The sequence below is a fragment of the Juglans regia genome, chromosome 1 (genome assembly GCF_001411555.2).
Source record: "Juglans regia cultivar Chandler chromosome 1, Walnut 2.0, whole genome shotgun sequence".
In the NCBI taxonomy this organism is placed as follows: Eukaryota; Viridiplantae; Streptophyta; class Magnoliopsida; order Fagales; family Juglandaceae; genus Juglans; species Juglans regia.
This window is the reverse complement of record NC_049901.1, coordinates 11,257,930-11,278,174: the sequence shown is the minus strand read 5'-3', so window position 1 is coordinate 11,278,174 and position 20,245 is coordinate 11,257,930. Positions and strand designations below refer to the sequence as shown.

At 37.1% G+C, this 20,245-nt stretch overlaps 3 protein-coding genes across 4 annotated transcripts; 2 read left to right on the top strand and 1 right to left on the bottom strand.

The window, feature by feature from the left end:
• The first annotated feature begins 825 nt into the window (after window positions 1-825).
• On the top strand, window positions 826-1,468 carry LOC108996132. The gene is made up of 2 exons (XM_035689713.1): window positions 826-868; window positions 981-1,468. The coding sequence occupies exons 1-2, from the start codon at window positions 826-828 to the stop codon at window positions 1,466-1,468; spliced, it is 531 nt and encodes a 176-aa protein (XP_035545606.1).
• Window positions 1,469-7,579: 6,111 nt separating this feature from the next.
• LOC108996297 (pentatricopeptide repeat-containing protein At2g13420, mitochondrial-like) lies at window positions 7,580-11,821 on the top strand. 2 transcript variants are annotated; one of them, XM_018972112.2, is made up of 2 exons: window positions 7,580-9,214; window positions 11,249-11,821. In XM_018972112.2, the coding sequence occupies exon 1, from the start codon at window positions 7,650-7,652 to the stop codon at window positions 9,171-9,173; it is 1,524 nt and encodes a 507-aa protein (XP_018827657.1). In that variant the 5' UTR covers window positions 7,580-7,649; the 3' UTR covers window positions 9,174-9,214; window positions 11,249-11,821. The 2 variants fall into 2 exon arrangements, with proteins under 2 accessions (XP_018827657.1, XP_018827656.1); XM_018972111.2 differs by having other exon boundaries at window positions 7,580-9,218.
• A 3,949-nt stretch (window positions 11,822-15,770) lies between these two features.
• Window positions 15,771-19,652, bottom strand: LOC108996296 (calcium/calmodulin-regulated receptor-like kinase 2). The gene is made up of 10 exons (XM_018972110.2): window positions 19,315-19,652; window positions 19,080-19,162; window positions 18,635-18,884; window positions 17,781-18,398; window positions 17,442-17,690; window positions 17,167-17,330; window positions 17,006-17,082; window positions 16,785-16,932; window positions 16,452-16,601; window positions 15,771-16,344 (listed from the first exon to the last, which is right to left on the bottom strand). Exons 1-10 carry the CDS (start codon window positions 19,505-19,507, stop codon window positions 16,105-16,107), a joined length of 2,172 nt encoding a protein of 723 aa, XP_018827655.1. The 5' UTR covers window positions 19,508-19,652; the 3' UTR covers window positions 15,771-16,104.
• Between the last annotated feature and the right edge of the window lie 593 nt (window positions 19,653-20,245).

The window sequence follows — 20,245 nt, the reverse complement described above, 5'->3', positions numbered from 1 at the left end:
CCAATGTTTTTTTTTTTTTTTTTTCATTTCAGATTTATAAAGCATTAAATCTTGCACTATAACTCCTTTTTTTATGGTGGATTTTATTTTATTTTATTTTTTTGAAATGTTTGCAGAAGACTTGCACGTCCTAAATTTGTGTCTAGCATTACTCATAATTTTTAAAACTGCAACATTGTACTTCAAACTAGAAAAACTGCTAGTAACACTCGTCTAATTCTGACATCTCATAGATGAATGATATAGATGAAATGGCAATTGGGTGGTTGGATCTTAATGGAAGGAAGGCGTGGATTGTAACTTTTTGGTACTTTGAGTAAATAATGTATCAATTTTGGATAGTTTGCAGGGCAAAACATAGCACACATCAAAGTCATGTGAGATGTATATTTCATTCCCATGCATACATTGCAAAAGATTCACATGGTTAGGTTTTAAGAATGTGACCTCCTCATATATATATAGTCCGCAGATGTCTAGATCAACTCGTGATGTGCAATGCTGATCTGCGTATTGCAAGAATTTACAAGATAATTAATTTTAAGGATACGCTGATCCATGTCATGTAATGCTTTTGCATGACTTGCAGCACAACAATTTAGACATCAACCACCAATCTGAATTAACTCTCTCTCTGATCTCTCACCATTCTGTGCATAGGTTTGTTTCGTACCAAAGCCATATTTTACGTGAACAAACTTTTGAATACGTCCACCATCTGAAAATCTGATCTTCACATACCAGCTCAATTCTCAAAGACCCTTCTGTTCTAACCTTGAACCAATCTTCTTCTCGTACAAACGATTAATCCAAGCGAAACGAAATATGGAGGATGAAAAAGAGGAATTTGATCTTATAAATATTCCAGGTAGTTAAAGCGCCCTCCTATATATCTCGGTGTGACACAAATGCCTGAACCCGATCCAGGGCCGGAAGCACGTTCATATGGCTAATCACTTGCGTTTTATTTATCTCTATAGCTGCTAGAGGCGGCTGCCTTACATTATATGTAATGCAACCTCATTCACCTTACGCTTCCTGGCTTCCCTTTGCTGGGGTGGCATTCGTTTGCCTTCCTTGGTTGTTCTGGATGCTCACATGCTTTTATCGAGTCGTCTCTCCGTCCTGTGGATTTAGAGACGTTGGCATTGATCGCAATGGAGGAGGAGGAAGAGGAGCAGGAGGAGGTGGTGCTGGTGGTCCCATTGTTGCGAATGCAGCGGATAATAATATGGCCATAGAGGCTAGAGCTGTAGAGCGGCCACCAGTGAGGTCTCCAGAAAGTGATGCAAGAAGGCGGGCACAATTCGAAGCAATCCTAGGATTGGAAAAGCAAGATGATCATGGCAGCTCACAAGGGAAGAAGAAGCAGAAGAAAAGTAACTCATCTTCAAGCCATTCTAGCAACGACTCGTCCGTGGATTCACATGAGAGCGAAATGCCATTAACCTTATCAATGGCATCTTGATCGATCGCATATATATATATATATATATATATATATATATATATATATAGGTAAGCAATATGCCGGTCTACCTTCATGCAAGCACGTACGGTTGCCTCGGATCATGTGCTTATGATCTGAAAGACGAAGTTCCCGGCCTCATGAACAGTCAACATGAAGTTTTCACCTTCGAAGCCAATATTCCGTTTCTTGATACAATATAAGTTCGAGTGTACCTACACCTACACATACGGTCTTCATGGTCACACAGATTACAGACGGATACTGCAGCTTTTGCGACCCCGTGCGTGTGTCCTGCAGCATCGATCTTGAAACTACAAGCAAATACGTACCAAATCCACATTGTCATGGTACTGGTAAAAGTGGACGGCAAATTTAAGCCCTGACTCATCAATTCTCATGACCAATCTTTCTTATATACTCATGGCCGGGAAATTGGGTTCTCTTGTGATTGGAGAAAGTAGAATTCCTAAATTCATTTTCACGGGTATGCATGTTCGTCACAGAGGATCGAATTGGATACTATTTCTTTGTCAAATCGAATTGGATCACGTACAATGTTTAATTCTTCTTGGCAAACTGAAATCTCTGATCAGGGTGTTTCTTTGTCACCCAAGATTATGGCTAAAAAGAGAGTTGTCCTGATTAATTACAAGTGTGCTAGTGCGTGCTATCAGATAATGTTCAATCCATACAACCACATAGACATGCAGAGTCATGTGCCAGTTCATTTTCAGCAGTTACTAAATAATTGTCGTTGCCTCCATTGATACAAGAATAGATGCAAAATTTCAAGGCCATCACGATCAATATTATATTGTACAGTACTTTAAAGAATCCTTCTACATTGAGTCGAAGAGCCGGACGTGCAACCCACTCCCCACAACTACAGAGACATCAGGAGACAAACACACTAACCTCAATCCAAGCTTTCACGAAGTTTTAATCTTTTATCTCAGCCAGATCTGCATCCAGATGTCTGCAACCGATTCAGGTACCAAAAGTGCATTCATATGGCTCGTCTGCTCAGTTTTATTCATCTCTATAGTCGCCGGAGGTGGCTGCCTTATTGTGTACATGGTCCTGCCCAAATCTCAATACACCTCTTTGCTTCCAATTGCTGGGGTGACACTGGTTTTCCTTCCTTGGTTGTTTTGGTTCCTCAACTTCTTATATCGAGCCATTTCCTGCTCATGTGGATTTAGGGTTAGCTCCCACTTTGGCACAGAAACTGGAGGGGGAGGCCGTAATATATCTGATGGAGGTCAAAAAATTGTGGCTGCTCAAGCTTCCTGTACTGGGAAGGTTGGGAAGTAAATTAGTAGTTCATCATCAAGCTGCTTTTCCAAGCAACAATTTGCATGAGAGTGAGATCATGGCACCATTGGCCTTATCATTGGTATCTTAGTTGAAGTAATCGGTGGATATATAAGCTTTCTCTTATCAGATTAATTGGATTGTAATTTGCAAGAAGGATTTCCCTTGCATGCATGGGGCCGGCCGTACTAATTATTTGATGTATTTTCTCACTAGAAATTAAGCCACTTCTTTCTCTCTCTCTCTCTCTCTCTCTTAATTCTTACTAAATTAAATGAATTTTTCTACTCATCATCCATACACCACATATTTGATAAGGAAAAAAAAAATAATGTGTGGTGTATGATATAGGCCGGACAAAATTGATCAGTAGAATGTTTCTTGATCAAAGAATAATCACACGTCAAAATATGCATGCATGCTTGTGCTCACAGACTTATCTATAATACTCTAAAAATTATCACATGATAGAATTAGTATGTTTTTGGTGTGAGTGTAATATTATGGTACGTTCCTTAATTATTGTAAAGTAGAGTATTAATGCAAATTAAATAGCCTTAGAGTAATGTGCAAAAATTGACGTGAAAAAATTCATTTTTCTTAAAAGAAATTAGGTGAGACATGCCCAACTTGAAACTATATATACAAATCATTTCTCTTAATTCATTTCCTCTATTACGACCCTCGATCAATGTCACAATTTGTCTACATTTGCTGCCCCAAATTAAATTGTGTCCAGTACTGGGACTGACGATTTTGGTACCATCTGTACCGTGTGCCATGCATAGGTCGTTACGTGATCAATTTGTGAAAGTATGGTAATATATAATATCATTTTTAGATTTATTTATAAATAGAAAACCTCATATTATTAACAATAAAGTCTTGTAAGCATTGAGGAATTCAAATAAAGTCTATATACTGTATCAGTACTATGACTGATCATAGCAAGAAAATATAGATCAATTACAACAATATCATTTGTAATGTATGATTTCTTTTGCTCTCTATCCTCTCCACACTCTTGAAAACCTAAGCCATTTCTTTTCTTTATCCTCGATCTCCTTCTGATCTCCATTGTTTTTCTTAAAACTCCCTAGCTCCCACTTTTTGGGTTTATCTCCTTTTTCCTCTTTTGAGGCTGATCTGCAATTTACATGTGCCCTACCAAACACTAATAATTATTATGAAAATATTAAAAAAAAAGTGTTATGGTTATAAAGAGATCTCATAAAAATAAACTCACAAATTGTGATCATGACTTCATATGATACATTAAGGCTTCGTTTGGATCATCAACCTATCTCAATTCATCATTACAATTTTTTCAAATTCCAACATAAAATATAATAAATAATTCAACTTTTTCAAATTCTAAAATAATAATAATATTAAAAAATAATATTCTAACAATATTTTATCATCTCAACTCAACTCAACTCAACTCACTTCAACATCCAAACTCAACCTAAATTTACTTTACAATAAAAATAGCTTTACAATTTAATATACTATTTCAAACTGCGTCAATTTATAAATTTGTTTTCTTAAGATCTTTTTGTAGCTAAATTATTTCTATTTAAAAAATCACTTTATGTCGAAAAATATATACTTTGTACTAAGCTGCTTAAAGCAAGAAATGGAAGGAAAAAATAAAAAGAAAAAAAAAATGAGAACATTCTTACAAAATAGTTTCACAAACCTCTCATGTTCATTGCCAACTTTTACTTCACATGTACACGACGTATTTGATTATCGAAATCAAATGCTGAAGATTATATTTTTACCAAATATTTGTAAAATAACTTAGGAGGGGATATAACTTTTTTATTGTCTTATTCTTGTATTTCTAAATCAATAATTCTAAGGCTATGTTTGGATACACAAACCTCCTTATTTCATCTCATCTCATCTCATCATTATAACTTTTCTAAATTTTCATACAAAAATATAATAAACAATTCATCTTTTTCAAATCTTAAAATAAAAATAATACTAAAAAATTATATCTAACAATATTTTATTTAACTACTATTCAAAACATCTCATCTCATCTCATCTCATCTGAACTGTCTATTTAAATCCAATGATATAAGCCTCACATTTCACACACCCCTTAAAGCACATGTAATTTTCTTTTTTTACTCTTATGTTTAAGAAAAAGGCTAAAGGCAAGCGCCATGTGCAATCGTGATGTAATCGTAGCTTACGTCACTTTAATAAAACGACAACATTTCATAAACAGAGCCCATCCCCTCTTCTTCTTCAACCTCTCTTTCTCCCTCTTCATCTCAGATTAGGTGGGAGCAATAATATTGAGATTTTCACTTGTCAAGGGTGGGTTGAACCCCACAAACCCTTTGAGAATCGTCATCAACAATGCTACTGAGTTGGAACTCTCTCTCCTTCTCAGCTTTCTCACTCTTCTCAACTTGCTCAACCCACTCTACACCAGTCCCACAAGTGTGTTTTCCTGTATTTGCAAAGTTTGACTTTGATGGCTTTTGAAGATTTTATTTATGAAATCTGCAATTGCGTTCCTAGCAAAAGAAACAAATTTTTTTGTAAATATTTTTTTGTATTTTTCAATTCATACTCGTATTTATAATTTGTTTAGCTAATTTTTTATGGATTAAATTAGAAGTTAGATTCCATAACATTACACAATGGTGGTTTATCTTCAGCCATCCACAAAATCTTGAATGTATCAGTTAGCACTAGAACTAAAGCTAGAAAAAAGTATAAGGGTTTGCAAATTGTTCGAGGTATTTGGAAATTTGTGAACTGGAACTTGGGAGGAAGTTACGAATTGGGTTTGGAAGAATTGAAATCGGGTTTGTGAACTGGGAGAGATCTAAAGATTAAGTAATAAGCAAATTGGAAGTAGAAGAAAGTGATTTGCGAAATGAACTGGGAGAAAGTATGGATTTAGGAGAACGAGAATTGGATTTGCCGTAACTTTATCTGAGTATGCTTCTTCTTCTCGTTGTTTTGTTTTTTGTTTTTTTTATCGATTTCCATACGTCCGTGCTCTTTTCCCCCTTTCCCCTCGTCTCCTTCTCCTTCTCCTTTACACATTTTGCTCCCATCTCGTTCTCCCCCTTCCCTCTTCTCTTTCACGTCATTAGTCTCTTTCTCATTCACGTTTCGGCAAAAATAGAAGCTAGGGTGGCAGTGAATACCATGAATAAAGAAAGAGAAATGATATTTGCAGTCGTGAGTGTGCAAGTGTCGTGCAGTCGCTTTAAAAAAAATGAATAAATATAGGATTCACATGAAAAGAAATTAAATTTTTAATAGTGTACCTCACTTTTTTTCAAAGCGACTGCACGGCGTTTGCGCATTCCACAACTGTATGTAACATTACTCGAAAGAAATGAAGCTTAGCTTATCAAGGAGCATAAGTTGCTCTTATATAATATCCAGAAGCCAAACAGGCTAAAAGCATATTGAAAGAAAGTTTGTCGAAGAGAGCCAGCTATAAAGTAAAAGCATACATGAGAGATAAGACGAAAGAAAAATGGATTTTCCCCTTAATCCAGTTAATGTTTATTACCCAATCAAAAAGAAATTATTTTGTTCGTCCTTTATGATCAAGTGACTCATATGCCAACCTTCAATACTGTATTTTAATAGTTCCGATTCAAGGAGACATATACCATACAACAATAATTTTTGACGTCATTTCTCTTGCAAGAATAACACTTTAATTCAAAATGTAAAACCCTAGAGTCAAAAAAATTTGCGCCAATGGACATTTGGGGAAAAAAAAAAAGGGTAATGATGTGTTATACATTCTCGATTCTTCCTTCTCAGTTCTTCAGCAATAGGTTTCTAACAAGCCAGTGATTTTATGAAGATGGTTTTAAATTTGGGGCTTAGGGTTTCATATGAGTCTATGAAGACGGTTTTTACTTTTTGTCGGAATTTTGCTTTAGACGATTTCCACAATTTCTATTGTTTTCTTTACTTCAGGTGTGGGGGGATGTGTTAAATTTGGGACTATTGTATAGCATCACTCTTTCTAAATATGAAAAAGAAAATGTTAAATATATATATATTTTTTAAAAATCTATTATCCGGACGTCTTTATAGCCCTACTTACTTTGTGTACACCACTAAGAGTACTCCAAATAGATCCTTTATAATATTTTTTTTTTTTCAAAATATAAAAAAATATTCTCAAAAGTGCATCTTCTATTGTAAAAATACTTTTATATTCTATTACAGGAAATCTCTCTAGATGTAGAGGGCATTCTATTGTAAACATTTTTCATTAATTTCTCTTCCTTCCATGCTGAGTTTCCCATTTCTTAACTCTCTTTATTCACATTTAGACTGTAGACCCTTGCGTATAAGAGATGCTTGTTAAAATGTCGGACTGACCAACAGACCAAGCATGAAATGATTTTGATCGTTAATGACTTTAGATTTTCTGATACTATTTATTTCATTTTGTAAAATCAATAATACTAATTTATATTTTGGTTTAGTTTATAAATTTATATTAATTTAAAATATGACATAATTATATGATATTGTAGATAAGGAGATATTACAAATGTCAAAATATATGAGAATATCATTGTTAGTTAGAGAAAATATTTAAAATGAATAAAATAGATTAAAAAGTATAATATTTAAATAATATAAAAAAAAATAAATAAGCTGATATATAATATATTATTAAAGTTAGTATGTAAAATAAAAAAAATATGAATTTTAATTATGCATTTTAAATTATAGGTCGAAGAATCTATTGAAGTGCTCTAATCATACGAAGATGTTTGGAAACGAGAATATGGTTTGCATAACCTGCCCTGAATGTGTCAGATAGAGAGAGTGAGAGAGAAACCAGCCGTCAATGGCGTTAAGGATGATGCTTCAAACTCGCTTCCTTTCCCTCCGACTCCAAGTTCGCCCATTCTCGTCTCTCTACCTCCCCACCCTCGAGCCCTCGAACGATGCCGAATCGATCTCGAAGATCCTTCTCCACCACTATAACCCCTTTCATGCCATGGAGTCTTCTCTGCAGCTCCACGGCATCGCTCTTACCCCTCACCTCCTCCATCAAACCCTCCTCCGCCTCAAACACTCATCCAAGATTGCCTTCGCCCTTTTCAACTATTCTAAGTCCCTTCCTTCCCAAACTCTCACCCCCACCTCCTACCACCTCCTCATTGACCTTGTAGCCAAAGTCCGCCAGTTCGACCTAGCCTGGCAACTTATTATCGAAATGGATCAAAGCAACCTCTCCCCCACTCCCACCACGTTCTTGATCTTAATCCGTAGACTAATATCCGCAGGTCTTACACGCCAAGCCATTCGTGCTTTCGATGACATTGAAGGTTTTACTCAAACTAAGACAAGTGATGAAGATTTTTGTTTTCTGTTGGATACCCTTTGCAAGTACGGGTTTGTTAAGGTCGCAACCGAGGTTTTTAACAAAAAGAAACATGGGTTTTTGCCGGATACGAAGATGTATACCATTTTGATATATGGGTGGTGCAAAATTGGTAGGATTGATATGGGCGAGAAGTTTTTGAAGGACATGATGGGTAGAGGGATTGAGCCAAATGTGGTCACGTACAATGTGTTTTTGAATGGGATATGTCGGCGGGCAAGTTTGCACCCGGAGGAAAGGTTTGAGAGGACAATAAGGAATGCGGAGAAGGTATTTGATGAAATGAGGGAGAGAGGGATTGAACCAGATGTGACTAGTTTTTCAATCGTGCTTCATGTGTATAGTCGGTCGCACAAGCCTGAGTTGTCGCTTGATAAGTTGGCGTTGATGAAGGAGAAAGGGATTTGTCCAAGTGTGGCAACATATACTTCGGTGGTCAAGTGTCTTTGTTCTTGTGGGAGGCTTGAGGACGCGGAGGACTTGATTGGGGAAATGGTGAGGAATGGGGTTAGCTTGTCTGCAGCTACTTATAATTGTTTCTTTAAGGAGTATAGGGGGAGAAAGGATGCTGATAGTGCTTTAAAGTTGTATAAGAAGATGAAGGAGGAAGGTTTGTGTACGCCCAGTATGCACACATATAACATATTAGTGGGTATGTTTTTAAAGTTGAATCGCATGGGGACTGTAAAAGACATATGGAATGATATGAGAGAGAGTGGGGTTGGACCGGATTTGGATTCATACACGATGTTGATTCATGGGTTATGTGAGAAACAGAAATGGAGAGAGGCGTGCCAGTTTTTTGTGGAGATGATAGAGAGGGGGTTTCTTCCTCGAAAGGTTACTTTTGAGACACTTTACAAGGGCCTCATACAATCTGATATGTTGAGAACTTGGAGAAGATTGAAGAAGAAACTTGATGAAGAGTCAATAACATTCGGTTCAGAATTCCAAAATTATCATTTGAAGCCGTATAGGAGATGATGCACCATTTATTTGTGGATTTGAGTCAAGTGTTCGTATCAGTAGGTAATCCTGACCTTTTTCACGTTTTATTATTGGAAAGTCGGTTTAGAATTTGGTTGTAGGATAATAAGGTATTAATTTTTTGAAATGGAATGTAATTGTAAGATAGAAAACATGATTCATGGCAAGTGCATGTTGGCAATTGATTTATATCCGCCCAATATTTTCATGACTTCGGTGGTAATAATTGTGCTCCAAGCCTTCAATCATCAAAATTGGTTCAGAGTTGATGCCGATTGCTATTGCTGTTTTTTTTTTTATAACCGTGGGTGTATGGGCCTGCTTGCGCATACCTCGACTAATCCCATGGGGCCCTGAAGTTAACGACCAAGTAAACCTCTAGTGGCCCTAAGGGGACTCGAACTAGTGGCCATTGGAGAGCAAACCCAAGGCCGGACCAGCTGAGCTCCCCCTTACGGCTAACCAACTATAAGATTAGTAAATCTTGGAACATAAACCAATGATTTGGCCAAGTCAGCTATGCCATGCATGATGAACTGATGTTTCTTTTTTCCTTTTTTTTTATTGGCACCGGGTGTCCAGGAACAGCGTCCCGACTAATCCCGGGGGTGCACAGGCCCTCGGTAAGGAATTTCCCGCAAGTTTATCTAGGGTAATTCAAGGGAAAAATCCCCATGTCCGATAGCCCCTAGAAATTGTTTGCACCCAAGGGGATTTGAACCTTAGACCTGGGTGGAGCATACCCCAAAGCCCAAGGTCTTTACCACTTGAGCCAACCCCTAGGGGTTAACTAATGTTTCTTCTAAATGAGCTCTTACTATTCCAATGAAACAAATGGGAGGGAAAAAACAAATGCACAGACAATTGGTACAAGTTAATGATAATTCTCTAGTACTTATCAGATTCAAGTATGGAGTGCTGCTTCTATCTTTTTCCTTACCTTTTTTCTCCTTGGTGGGAAAGCAAATTACGTTTGAAACTGAGAACTGATTACTTGTTCTCAGAATGTTCTTATAAATCTAATTTTGGTGGTGAGTAGAATTGAAAATTTTCCCAGTGGCTTTCAGTGCTAGCAGCTGCTGCCTACAAAGATATTTCCAATGCATCCAGTTCGAGGTTCTCATACTAGGAGTTATATTGTGTTCTTTTTACTCTCTCTCTCTCTCTGTCTCATGACTGAATAGCGTGTATAAGTTGATTCTTATGTATATTTGCACAAGGAAGCACCATAAATTGCATGTATTGTGATTCAAATCTGCCTGATTCATTAATCTTATGATCTCCATCCTAGGCCTTCCTATTCATTCATATGCTTTATGTTTTTAGTGTACGGCTCGGTTTGGATACTGAGTTGAGATGAGATGAGTTGAGATGATTTGTAAATAGTAGTAAAATATTTGAGATGAGATGAGATGAGTTAGAAATTGTTAAGTTAAATTTTTTTATGGGGTTTTGGAAAATAAGAGTGAAAAAATTGAATAAAAATATTATAAAGTTAAAATATTATTATAATATATTTTTTTTAATATTATTTTTGTTTTGGGATTTGAAAAAACTGAATCATTTTTTGTGTTTTGTTTGGAAGTTTATGAAAGTTGTAATAATTAGGTAATGATTAGATATAAAAGTTGACGATTTGAAATTGAAAAGTGTTGGTGTTTGTGGTGTTTGGATATTGAGATGAGATGGGATGAGATGGAAGCATCTCTCTATCCAAACCAAGCCTATACTTGAATGAAATTCATACTAATTACAAGAAATATAGGAGACCCCTTATTTTGGATCGAGCAAAATTAGAATTGCCACTCTTAAGCTTTCAATTAGCTACTGACCACCAGATGCAATTGATTGTTTTTCTTTTATTTTTAATTTTTGTAGAAGTTTATAATGAGTCTGTGGAGATGTCTGCACCAGTTAATGTGCTTATCATGTAACTTTGTTTGCAAAGCTTGAGCCTTTTTTTCCCTCTTATGCTTCACACCCCCTCTTTGGCGGGACAGGGTTATCAGCCCATTCAGTATCTGAAAATGCAGTTATATGAATTTGAGCGTTATTTGCCATGATTATAACAGGTTGATGCTTGGCCTCAACTTCACCTTTCAATCACAATCAATTTGCTGGCCTTGGGTTCTTGCCATTGTCCATGGATTGAATGTACGAAGAAAGAGATGCCGATTCAAGGAGCATCACAACCACCCAAGATGTGAGAGGGGGTATTACGGTGGAGACTGCAATAAATGGAATGGTGAAGCTGATTCCAAACGCCCAAGTTACCGGTGCAGTGTGCAGTCTGAGTAATATAAGCAGATTTCAATTATGAAGTCATGCTAGGCCAACAAGTCATGAATGACTGCACCATGGAGGAGTACGCGATTCAAGTCAAAAGTGCAGAGGGAACGAGAAGATAGCCAAAACAATATGCTGAGGCTGTGAGAGAATTCATTGGGAGCAACTCATACTGATAGGGCCTTAGATGAAGCCGAAGAACAGAAGAATATTAACGACAGTTGGTTTTTATTTCGCTTTGTATGAACCCAACACTTTTTTTTTTCCTACAATTGTTGGCCTTTTCTGTTTATTTAAAGGGAAGCCTAATTTATGGGATGGCAAGCAGCACTCATTCAAGTGGGTAAGACTCATTACGCATAGATTGGCAGAAAACTCGAGGAAACTAGAGAGTCTGATCTCGACCAACTCCTGAGAAAGTAGGACGAAGATTTTTAATAGAAATTAAAGAAATTAAGATAACCACTAGATTGACAAGATAATCATGTGGCAGTTATTTTGATAACTAGGACAATCCTAATCTGTGGGGATGTAGCATCAATCGCCAAAAATTAAAAAAATGAAAAACTTGAGACCAACAGCTGAAGAGTTTGTTTATTTTCATCAATTTTGTTTATATTTTTCATAAAGGAAAACTCTATTCATAGTCCGGTTCTACTGATCACACGCCACCTAGCAAACCTCACTTCTTCCTCCAGTCCAATTCGAAATTCGAAATCACCATCTCAAAGCTCTCCTCATTTCCCTTCTCGTTCATCCCTCTCCTTCCTCCCCGACACTCCCTCTCTCGTCTCTCCCTCCCTGAATCAACTCACCATCTCTTGCCTCTTCCTCCCCGACACTCCCTTTCCCAATTCTCTCCCTCCTTGAATTAATCAGACTACCACAACCTCCCTTCAGAAATCCCTCTCTCAAGACCTTGACTACCACTACCACGAAGGCAACTCGATGGAGCTGGACTCCCAAAGCCGCGATGACAAACTGAGCTCAATCTCCAGAAAAATCACATATCTCAATCCCAAGAGAAGCTTCCTGCCGCTGTTCTTCACAAAGGCGATTTGGGTAATTTTTTAAATGCTGTGTAATCTCATTGTTATGGTGATTGTAATATGGGCTATGGAAATATGTAAGGATATGGATTGATAACGCCACTAGGTACTAAAAGTGTCAGCTTTGAGCACGTCCACCATTATTTTGCATGTAGAAGCTTTGGTTTTGAAGCTTTAGGCTTTGAAGCTTGATTGTGTTATAAATACATTTTGCATGAGAAGAAACTATGTTTCTTGTAGTTTGGCTCAGAACTTTAAGCTTTGGTTTATTACTTTTAGTCTCCTTTAGGCTAGCCTCCTGACGTTCCTAGTCATGATTTTCTTATGCTTTTCTTGTGCTACAGGTCTGGGTCTCGCAAATTCATTTTAGGCATCCAGGCCATTTTTACTATTTATGCACACATTGCATTTCCTATTTCTATTTTCCTTGGACTTCTTATAAGGCTTCTCCATTTTGTATTGTTCTAAATCAATACGGATTTGATTTATGCCTTCATGGATAGTTCAAGAGATATAGCCATTTGATTTATGGCAACTAATTTGATTTATGCCTTTTCTCCTTTTCAAATTTATAGTAAAAGAAATATGCTGTTCCTTTTTATCAAATTAGTTTGAAATTGATTTCCCTTGCTATAGAAGATGAGAAGAATGAAATTGTTGATTCAGGGAAATCGATGAAATTGTTGATTCAAGAGATATATTTCATACCTGAGTCGATGAAATTGATATAGAAGGCGTAGGTGCCGATCCTTATAATATACAAATAAAAGAAAAACATTTAACTATGTATAAAAAAAACATTTAACTAAATGGCAATATCGGACACAACGATATTTCCAAATTATCAATATGTTTCATACCTGAGTAGGTGGAATTGAGGTAGAAGGCGTATGTGCCTTTTCATCTTCCTCTTTATCCATTCCACTATTTCAACTGAGTTTTTAGGACAAAGTTACTAAACAAAAAAACATAAATCATTCCACAATTAAGTATGCTAAAAGCATAGTTGTTAAACATAAATCTTTAAATTAAATCTAGAACTTAAATTCTTCAGTTTAAAAGCATGGTGGTTGAATACTTTAAAAGCATAAATCATTCCACAATTGAGTACGCTACTTCTCTCTTTTTCTCTTGTCTATTTTTTTTTTTATTTGTCAAATAGTAGATCCTGCATTTTGCACTCAGTAGCTCAATTATGTATTCAACCCTATTTGTATATTTGGCTGGCTTTTTCGCTGCTTTCTATCCAATGCAATTCTATAATTCTATCCCTGCACTGCATGTTTATTCATACATGTAGAAATGGCACTCATATGAATTAATAGGTATGAATTACAGTGGACTTAGGGTGGTTGTTTCAGCTCGCAATGGCACTCATATGTGCAACCCAATTGGCATTTAATGCAATTCCCACTCTTACACAGCATATAAAAAAAATTATCATGCACTAACACCCCAAGTTCCAAGTTCACAAACAGATCGAGAAATGAAACTTATCAAATATATAGATAAAAGAGTAAAAATTAATCAAATGAGCTTGCGATAGCCAATTTCAATGCTTACATTTTACATGATGATTATACAAGAGATGGAAAACAAACACACTAAAAAAAATATGCACCGAGTAATAACTCAAAGAAGTGACAGTTCATAAAATTCAAATTCTAGTAGTCAAAAAAAAAAACAAAAGAAAAGAAAAACCCAAACTTTAAAATTCAATGATAAGCAGTGTTAAAATTCATTGTGGACTCAACAGCATCAACATTCAATTCACCGTTGCATTACAAAGTCTTACAATCATTCATCCCTGTATGGCACCTGACTTAGTGACATTAGCCTGGAGTATTTATTGGAGTATTAAAGTATGCCCAAATAAAGTAGAAAACTCATAAAAGAAGCATGGCAGCACCATCCCCGGCTACATTTTTTTTTTTTCTTTTGTTTCCAAATCAATATTTGTTTTTTTTTTTTTTTTGTTTTAAAACATTTCTAGAAAAGTCTTATTCAAGCAAGAATTGACAAAGGGCAATAAGTCTCTCAAATGAGAGTCACACATAGAATCGAACAACAAGCACTAATCTGGAAGCGAGCTAAATGCCTGTGTGAGTTGAAAGAAAAACATAAAAACGAGATTGTAGATCATAAGAAAAATGAAAATGGCTCAAAGATTATAAAACAGAAAAAAAAAATAAATAAATAAAAAAAAGTAAAAACTTGTGACGTTAAATGTGGAGGAGAAGATTCATGGATGCGAGCTGACATGGCGGTGGGTCTGTCTTGGCTAGGTTCTCGTTGGTGGTCCCAGACGGTGGCAAACGTGAAGAGGTCGCTGGCAGAGGAAGAAGATGCGGCCTAGCGGAGGAAGAATGTGGGCGTGGGGGTAGGGAGAGGGAAAATAAATTGGAAAGGGGATTTGGACTATTTAGGTTTAACAAAACGCATGTTTATTTTATTAAAAAAGAAAATAGAAATGCCACATCACGCTTCGTGTGGAATATGAGAAACAGATGTAGGTGTATAGAAGAACTCTTTTCATAATAATGGATAACAAATTAACTAGAAAATCAAGTTCTTAAATTGTTGATGTGGCAATATCTTAACGGGACACCTCCCTCAATTCGTCAACACGAAGATGTTGCGTGGAAGTGTAACAAGTAGTTTTATATTTAATAAGAAAAATACTTTAGTCACAAAAGAATTATATAAAAGTAAACTAACAAATTGATGTGACTTGATGTGATATTTCACTTTTATTATAAAATAGATCTAACAAATTTTATGAAGTCACGTCAATTTATAGGTGTACTTTGTATAATCTTTTTATATCTGTAGCAGTTCTCATTTAACAATGTAAGCATATGGGAACGTGGATTTTGCCATGGAAGAAAAAATGTTGGATGGGGAAAATGTGATATCCATAATGAAAATGATGATTACCGACTCCCCATACATTTACATTTTAGGTAGAAAAAGACATACCTAAACACCATATCTGGCAACAAATTTAGTTAATTTCCCAAATCAATATTATTTGTGATGGCCCATGGGTGGTCAGGAAAGTTACCATGGCCAGTGGCCACCTTTTAGAGATACAGAGCTTTAACCCGAAAACACATTTGTGGGGAAGGAATCCAAAAGAAGAATATTAAGGGAGGTGGAAAAGCATACGCAATGAATAAAGGGTTCCCAACTCTGCACTTCAGCAGAGGAACTCAATCAAATGAGGCTCACAACATCAGATAGAAAAAAAGAGTAGAAAAAGTCATGTAACAGAAGATCATGAGAGAAGCTAGCTAGGGAGCTGCACAAAGATCCAATTGTTCACCACTTTACATGAACGCAATGAAAAGTAATATATGCTCACTTTACGTTTATCGCAGCTCAAAGAGACAAGGATTGTGACATAACCACCAAGTCCAGGAGGGGGCCAAACCTCTTGCAAAGAACCTCCTCTTCCAAGACCCAGTCATAAGTGACTGAACTAAAAATTGGAAATACAAAACACTTGAGGCATATACAAAAGGGATAAAAGAAACAGGATGCAGAAAAATAACAATGTCTGCTTGCATAATTGCAATCCTCTGCAGATAAACTTAGTCAAAGCTAGATGAGCGGCTCCATCTTGCTTTCAGATAGTCTTCTATTGAGATACTCTGCTCACTGCTACTACTAGAATGTGAATCATCCTCAACGTCTAGCAGCGCAACACTAAGATGGGACTGGATGTTAGCAACAAATGATTCTCCATCTAAAACGTCAACTTCTTCTGATGTACAGAGTTGCTGCTTTGCCCACCTTGTTACTTCCTCATCGCCTTGAAGAAGCTTTAAAACCTGTGGCAAAGAAAAAAAAATTGATAAATAAACAAGTAGATTCAGGACATTTCAACATGAAGACACCGTCATTAGGAATGGGAAATTGCAGTATTCAGGAAATTTACAAGGCTTATTTGAGGCCGTAATCTAGGTTCACGTCTAATGCAAAGGGTTGCAGCCAAAACCATCCTCTCAATCTGATCATTGTCATAGCCGTTTTCCAAGCTTGGATCTAGCAATTGGGAAAACTTCCCACTGTTCAAAATTGGCCGTGCCTAAATATCACATCAACCACATTATTTGATAAGTCGAGTATTTTCAGAACAGAAACAAACAAAATAAAAGGTGAGCTTGTTTCTAATTCAGAGCTGTTCTTTCTTTTTTGGGTACAAAAATTCAGAAACGCAATTAGCAGTATTCCTGAAAACGCAGTTTTTCACACAGAGGGAAGAACTTACCCACATTACTAGGCTCTCCTGACCCTTTGGATGTGTTCTGTTAATTGGCTTTCTACCTGAAAGAAGCTCAAGAAGTACAACGCCAAATGCAAAGACATCAATTTTGTCACTCACTTTGCCATGCATAAAGTATTCCGGGGCCAAGTAACTGCCACAAAAGTGAGTGTTAGACATAAAGGTAAAATAAGAGAAAAATAGGAACCGGGGAACAGATCACACACCCAAAGGTTCCTGCAACATCAGTACAAGTAATATGGGATGACGCTGAAGCCCAACTAGCAAGTCCAAAATCTGAGAGCTGGAGAAGCACGATGAAGGGACATGAGCACAAAAAGATTCATACAATGTCACGGAAAGATTGGAAGTTACAGAATCAAAGTACCTGTGGCTCAAAATCAACAGAAAGAAGGATATTGGAGGATTTCACGTCCCTATGGATCACAGGTTCCACACAGCCGTTGTGTAAAAAGTCCAACGCCTCAGCGACTCCCATGGCCACGTTAAATCTCTCTTGCAAACCAAATGCTTTTCCACCCTTCTTACTACCTAAATCAGAGAGTACCTACAATTAATCAAAAATAAAAGAGAAAAAAATAGGGGGAATACAACATAATTTTCTCTCTTGTTCCAAGCAGATGAACCCAAAAAACAGTTTACCATGAAGGTTCTCTTCTAGGCTTCCTCTTGAAAGAAAATCGTAGACCAATAGCAAGTTGTTGTCCTCAAAACAGAAACCAAAAAGAGATATTATGTTCTTATGATGTAAAGTTGTGATGATCTCAATTTCCTGAACGAACTCTGAGAGAACATCTTCAGATGGCTTCAAAATTTTAACTGCCAACTCCTTGCCATCAGGAAGACACCCTTTGTAAACATAACTACTACCACCCTTACCAACCATATTCTCTGAAAGATACAAATCAGACTTTATTAGAGAAACTCGGAAATTTAAGGGAAACTTGTAACCAGGTCCATAAATAAGGAAAGCATACAAACCAGGCATGAAACTAGAGGTTGCCGACGAGAGTTCCTGGTAGGTAAACAGCCTGCAGATGGATGAGTATTTCTCATGTAAACCCAACAATTCTTTAGGAAGACTACCCATGGCATTGCAAGGGGAAAGAGGAGGACACACAGCAACAGATCCGAATGGCACAATTGCACCACTCTCTTCGTCAAGTGAAGAATAATTATCATCATCCTGATCATAAGTACTCTTCTTCTGATCAGGATACACCACAGCTGAAGAATGCCAGCTTGGTAATCTCGATACCCACTGAAACACAGAAGTCCTTTTCGCAGATTTCTCCACATATTGCCGCTTGGGTAGAAACATCCGCCGAAGAATTGACCACCCAGATCTCAAACCCGGTGAGTCCTGGACAACAACAGAACTTGAATTTGCATCGGCCTCAGTTGATTGGTACGGTACCAAAGCCAACGAATGGTCCTGGACACCATCTCCGGGCAACTCTTCCGTAGATTGGATTCCACAATTCTCCGGCAATAGACAATTCGATGCACAACTCGAGCAATTCTCCTTTGGGCTCTTCTTCTTCAGAACCGCGCTGGATTTTTCCACACTCCCGGGACCCTCGCTCAAATTTACTCCTCCTGCGCCATCATCGTATTATTTAGTTCTACAATCTTACCTAGTTACTACTCAATTACCCACAGTTCATTGCAAATTATTATTTCTTCCACACAAGAAAACTAAACCAAACACAAAAAACAAAAATTACTTTTATATCAATTTGAAATATAAACATATATGAGCATTAATCTTGACACAAAATACATACATACGCACATAGTATACTATTTATATATATATAAATGTAAATTACGACCTCGCAATTTATTGGCGTTACTAGAAGTTGCCACTCTCTGGAACACAACTTTGCCATTTTCAACGGCGAAAACGGCAAAATATTTGGACAATTTCCTGGCGCAGTACTTGGCGACCGAGGCCGATGATCTGATTGTTTGATGTGTTTTAGAAGTTCCCACAACCACCGTTGCCGCACCGTACAATTTCGCCTCCCTGACAATATTTTTCTGGACCGTCGAACCTCTACAGACCTTCAGCTTCAGATCAACCTGCACATTCCACCCAATTCAGCATCCTCAACCCCACCAACTAAAAATCCGAAATTCAGATTAAAAAATAATAATCACCAACTCTGTTTGTTTACCGAGAAAACGTATTGACCTTCTGTCCTGCGTTCTCTCAGCAACCAAACACAGAGACAAAAAACGAGTGTAAAAATCGACAATGTGAGAGTGGAATCGGACCTGCTTTAAGTTGCAGAAGCCTTCGTACACGGAGAGCACGGAATCAAACGTCTTCACGAGCGAGATAAGCGACGCTGTGCCCTCTACAACCGAAACAACCAACATAAGGGGAAAAAACACAAATTTGGCGTCAATGTCAATCCAACCCAACTCAGCAAAACCTACAGGGAGGGAGGGGGGGGGGGGAGAGAGAGAGAGAGAGAGAGAGAGCGGGTGGAGAGAGAGTGGAACTCACCGGTAAGGGTATCTAGGACGTGAAGGGCAATGACATGGTCGCCAGGCTGTGCCACCTTGACCAGAGCCCACGTGAGCAATTCCCGGCTACGCGGGTCCAACTTGACCCCCACCACCACAATACGACCACCACCGGCACATTCGCTGTCGCCGTCTTCCGATTCTCTGGCTGAACGGTCTCCGGTCAACCCCATATCCGTCGTCGTTGCTATAATCTCTCCCACAGACTGTCTCTCTGTCTCTCTGTCTCTCTGCAATTAACAATGCGTCGAAGCGTTGTCTCTGTTGGTTCCCACTAAGAGCATTTTCATTGGGAATTGAGAAATGTCAGCCCGTTAGAGCGAGAACCAACCATTTATTATGAAGAACTGACTCGTGGGAATTATCTGGTGTTACGCATCTTATATTCTTGTCGTGCGTCCATAAAAAAAGAGTTTTACTACCCATTTAATACATAATAAAACAAATAAATAATTATCGAAAGCGTAATGTTGCAAATCACACCTCTATTTTATTTTTACTCTCCTATATAAAATGTGTGATATTTATTATTTTTAAATTATTTTTTATTATTTTAAAAAAAATTTAAAAATTTAAAAATATTATCTAATCATCATGATAAGATAGATGTTGGATATGATTGTGGTATGTAGATTTTTCCTTATTTAAATTAAACACAATTTTAAGATGGTCGGATGAGAAAGGAAGGCCCTTGATCACATCTTAGATGCAAAGATCTCGCCCAAATTTAATGTTTTATTATTTTTGTATATATTTTTGTCCTTAGCTACAACGTAGTATAAATGTCATGAAAACAGAAATTGATGTTTAAACGAATTTGGATGGAAGGAAATGATAAAGATGAAAATAAAATAAAAAGTGTGTGATTTTCTTTCTTTTTTAATACAGTGGGTTGGGAGTTTTCGAATTTA

Excerpts from the sequence above, each read along its gene's own strand:
- LOC108996132 (XM_035689713.1), top strand. The coding sequence starts at position 826 with ATGGAGGATGAAAAAGAGGAATTTGATCTTATAAATATTCCAG. Across the intron at positions 869-980 it reads TGATCTTATAAATATTCCAG|CTGCTAGAGGCGGCTGCCTT; the intron begins GTAGTTAAAGCG and ends TTATCTCTATAG.
- LOC108996297 (XM_018972112.2), top strand. The coding sequence starts at position 7,650 with ATGGCGTTAAGGATGATGCTTCAAACTCGCTTCCTTTCCCTCCGACTC.
- LOC108996296 (XM_018972110.2), bottom strand. The coding sequence starts at position 19,507 with ATGGGGTTGACCGGAGACCGTTCAGCCAGAGAATCGGAAGACGGCGAC. Across the intron at positions 17,691-17,780 it reads AACCTCTAGTTTCATGCCTG|AGAATATGGTTGGTAAGGGT; the intron begins GTTTGTATGCTT and ends TGTATCTTTCAG. Across the intron at positions 17,331-17,441 it reads CCTAGAAGAGAACCTTCATG|GTAGTAAGAAGGGTGGAAAA; the intron begins GTAAACTGTTTT and ends TCTCTGATTTAG.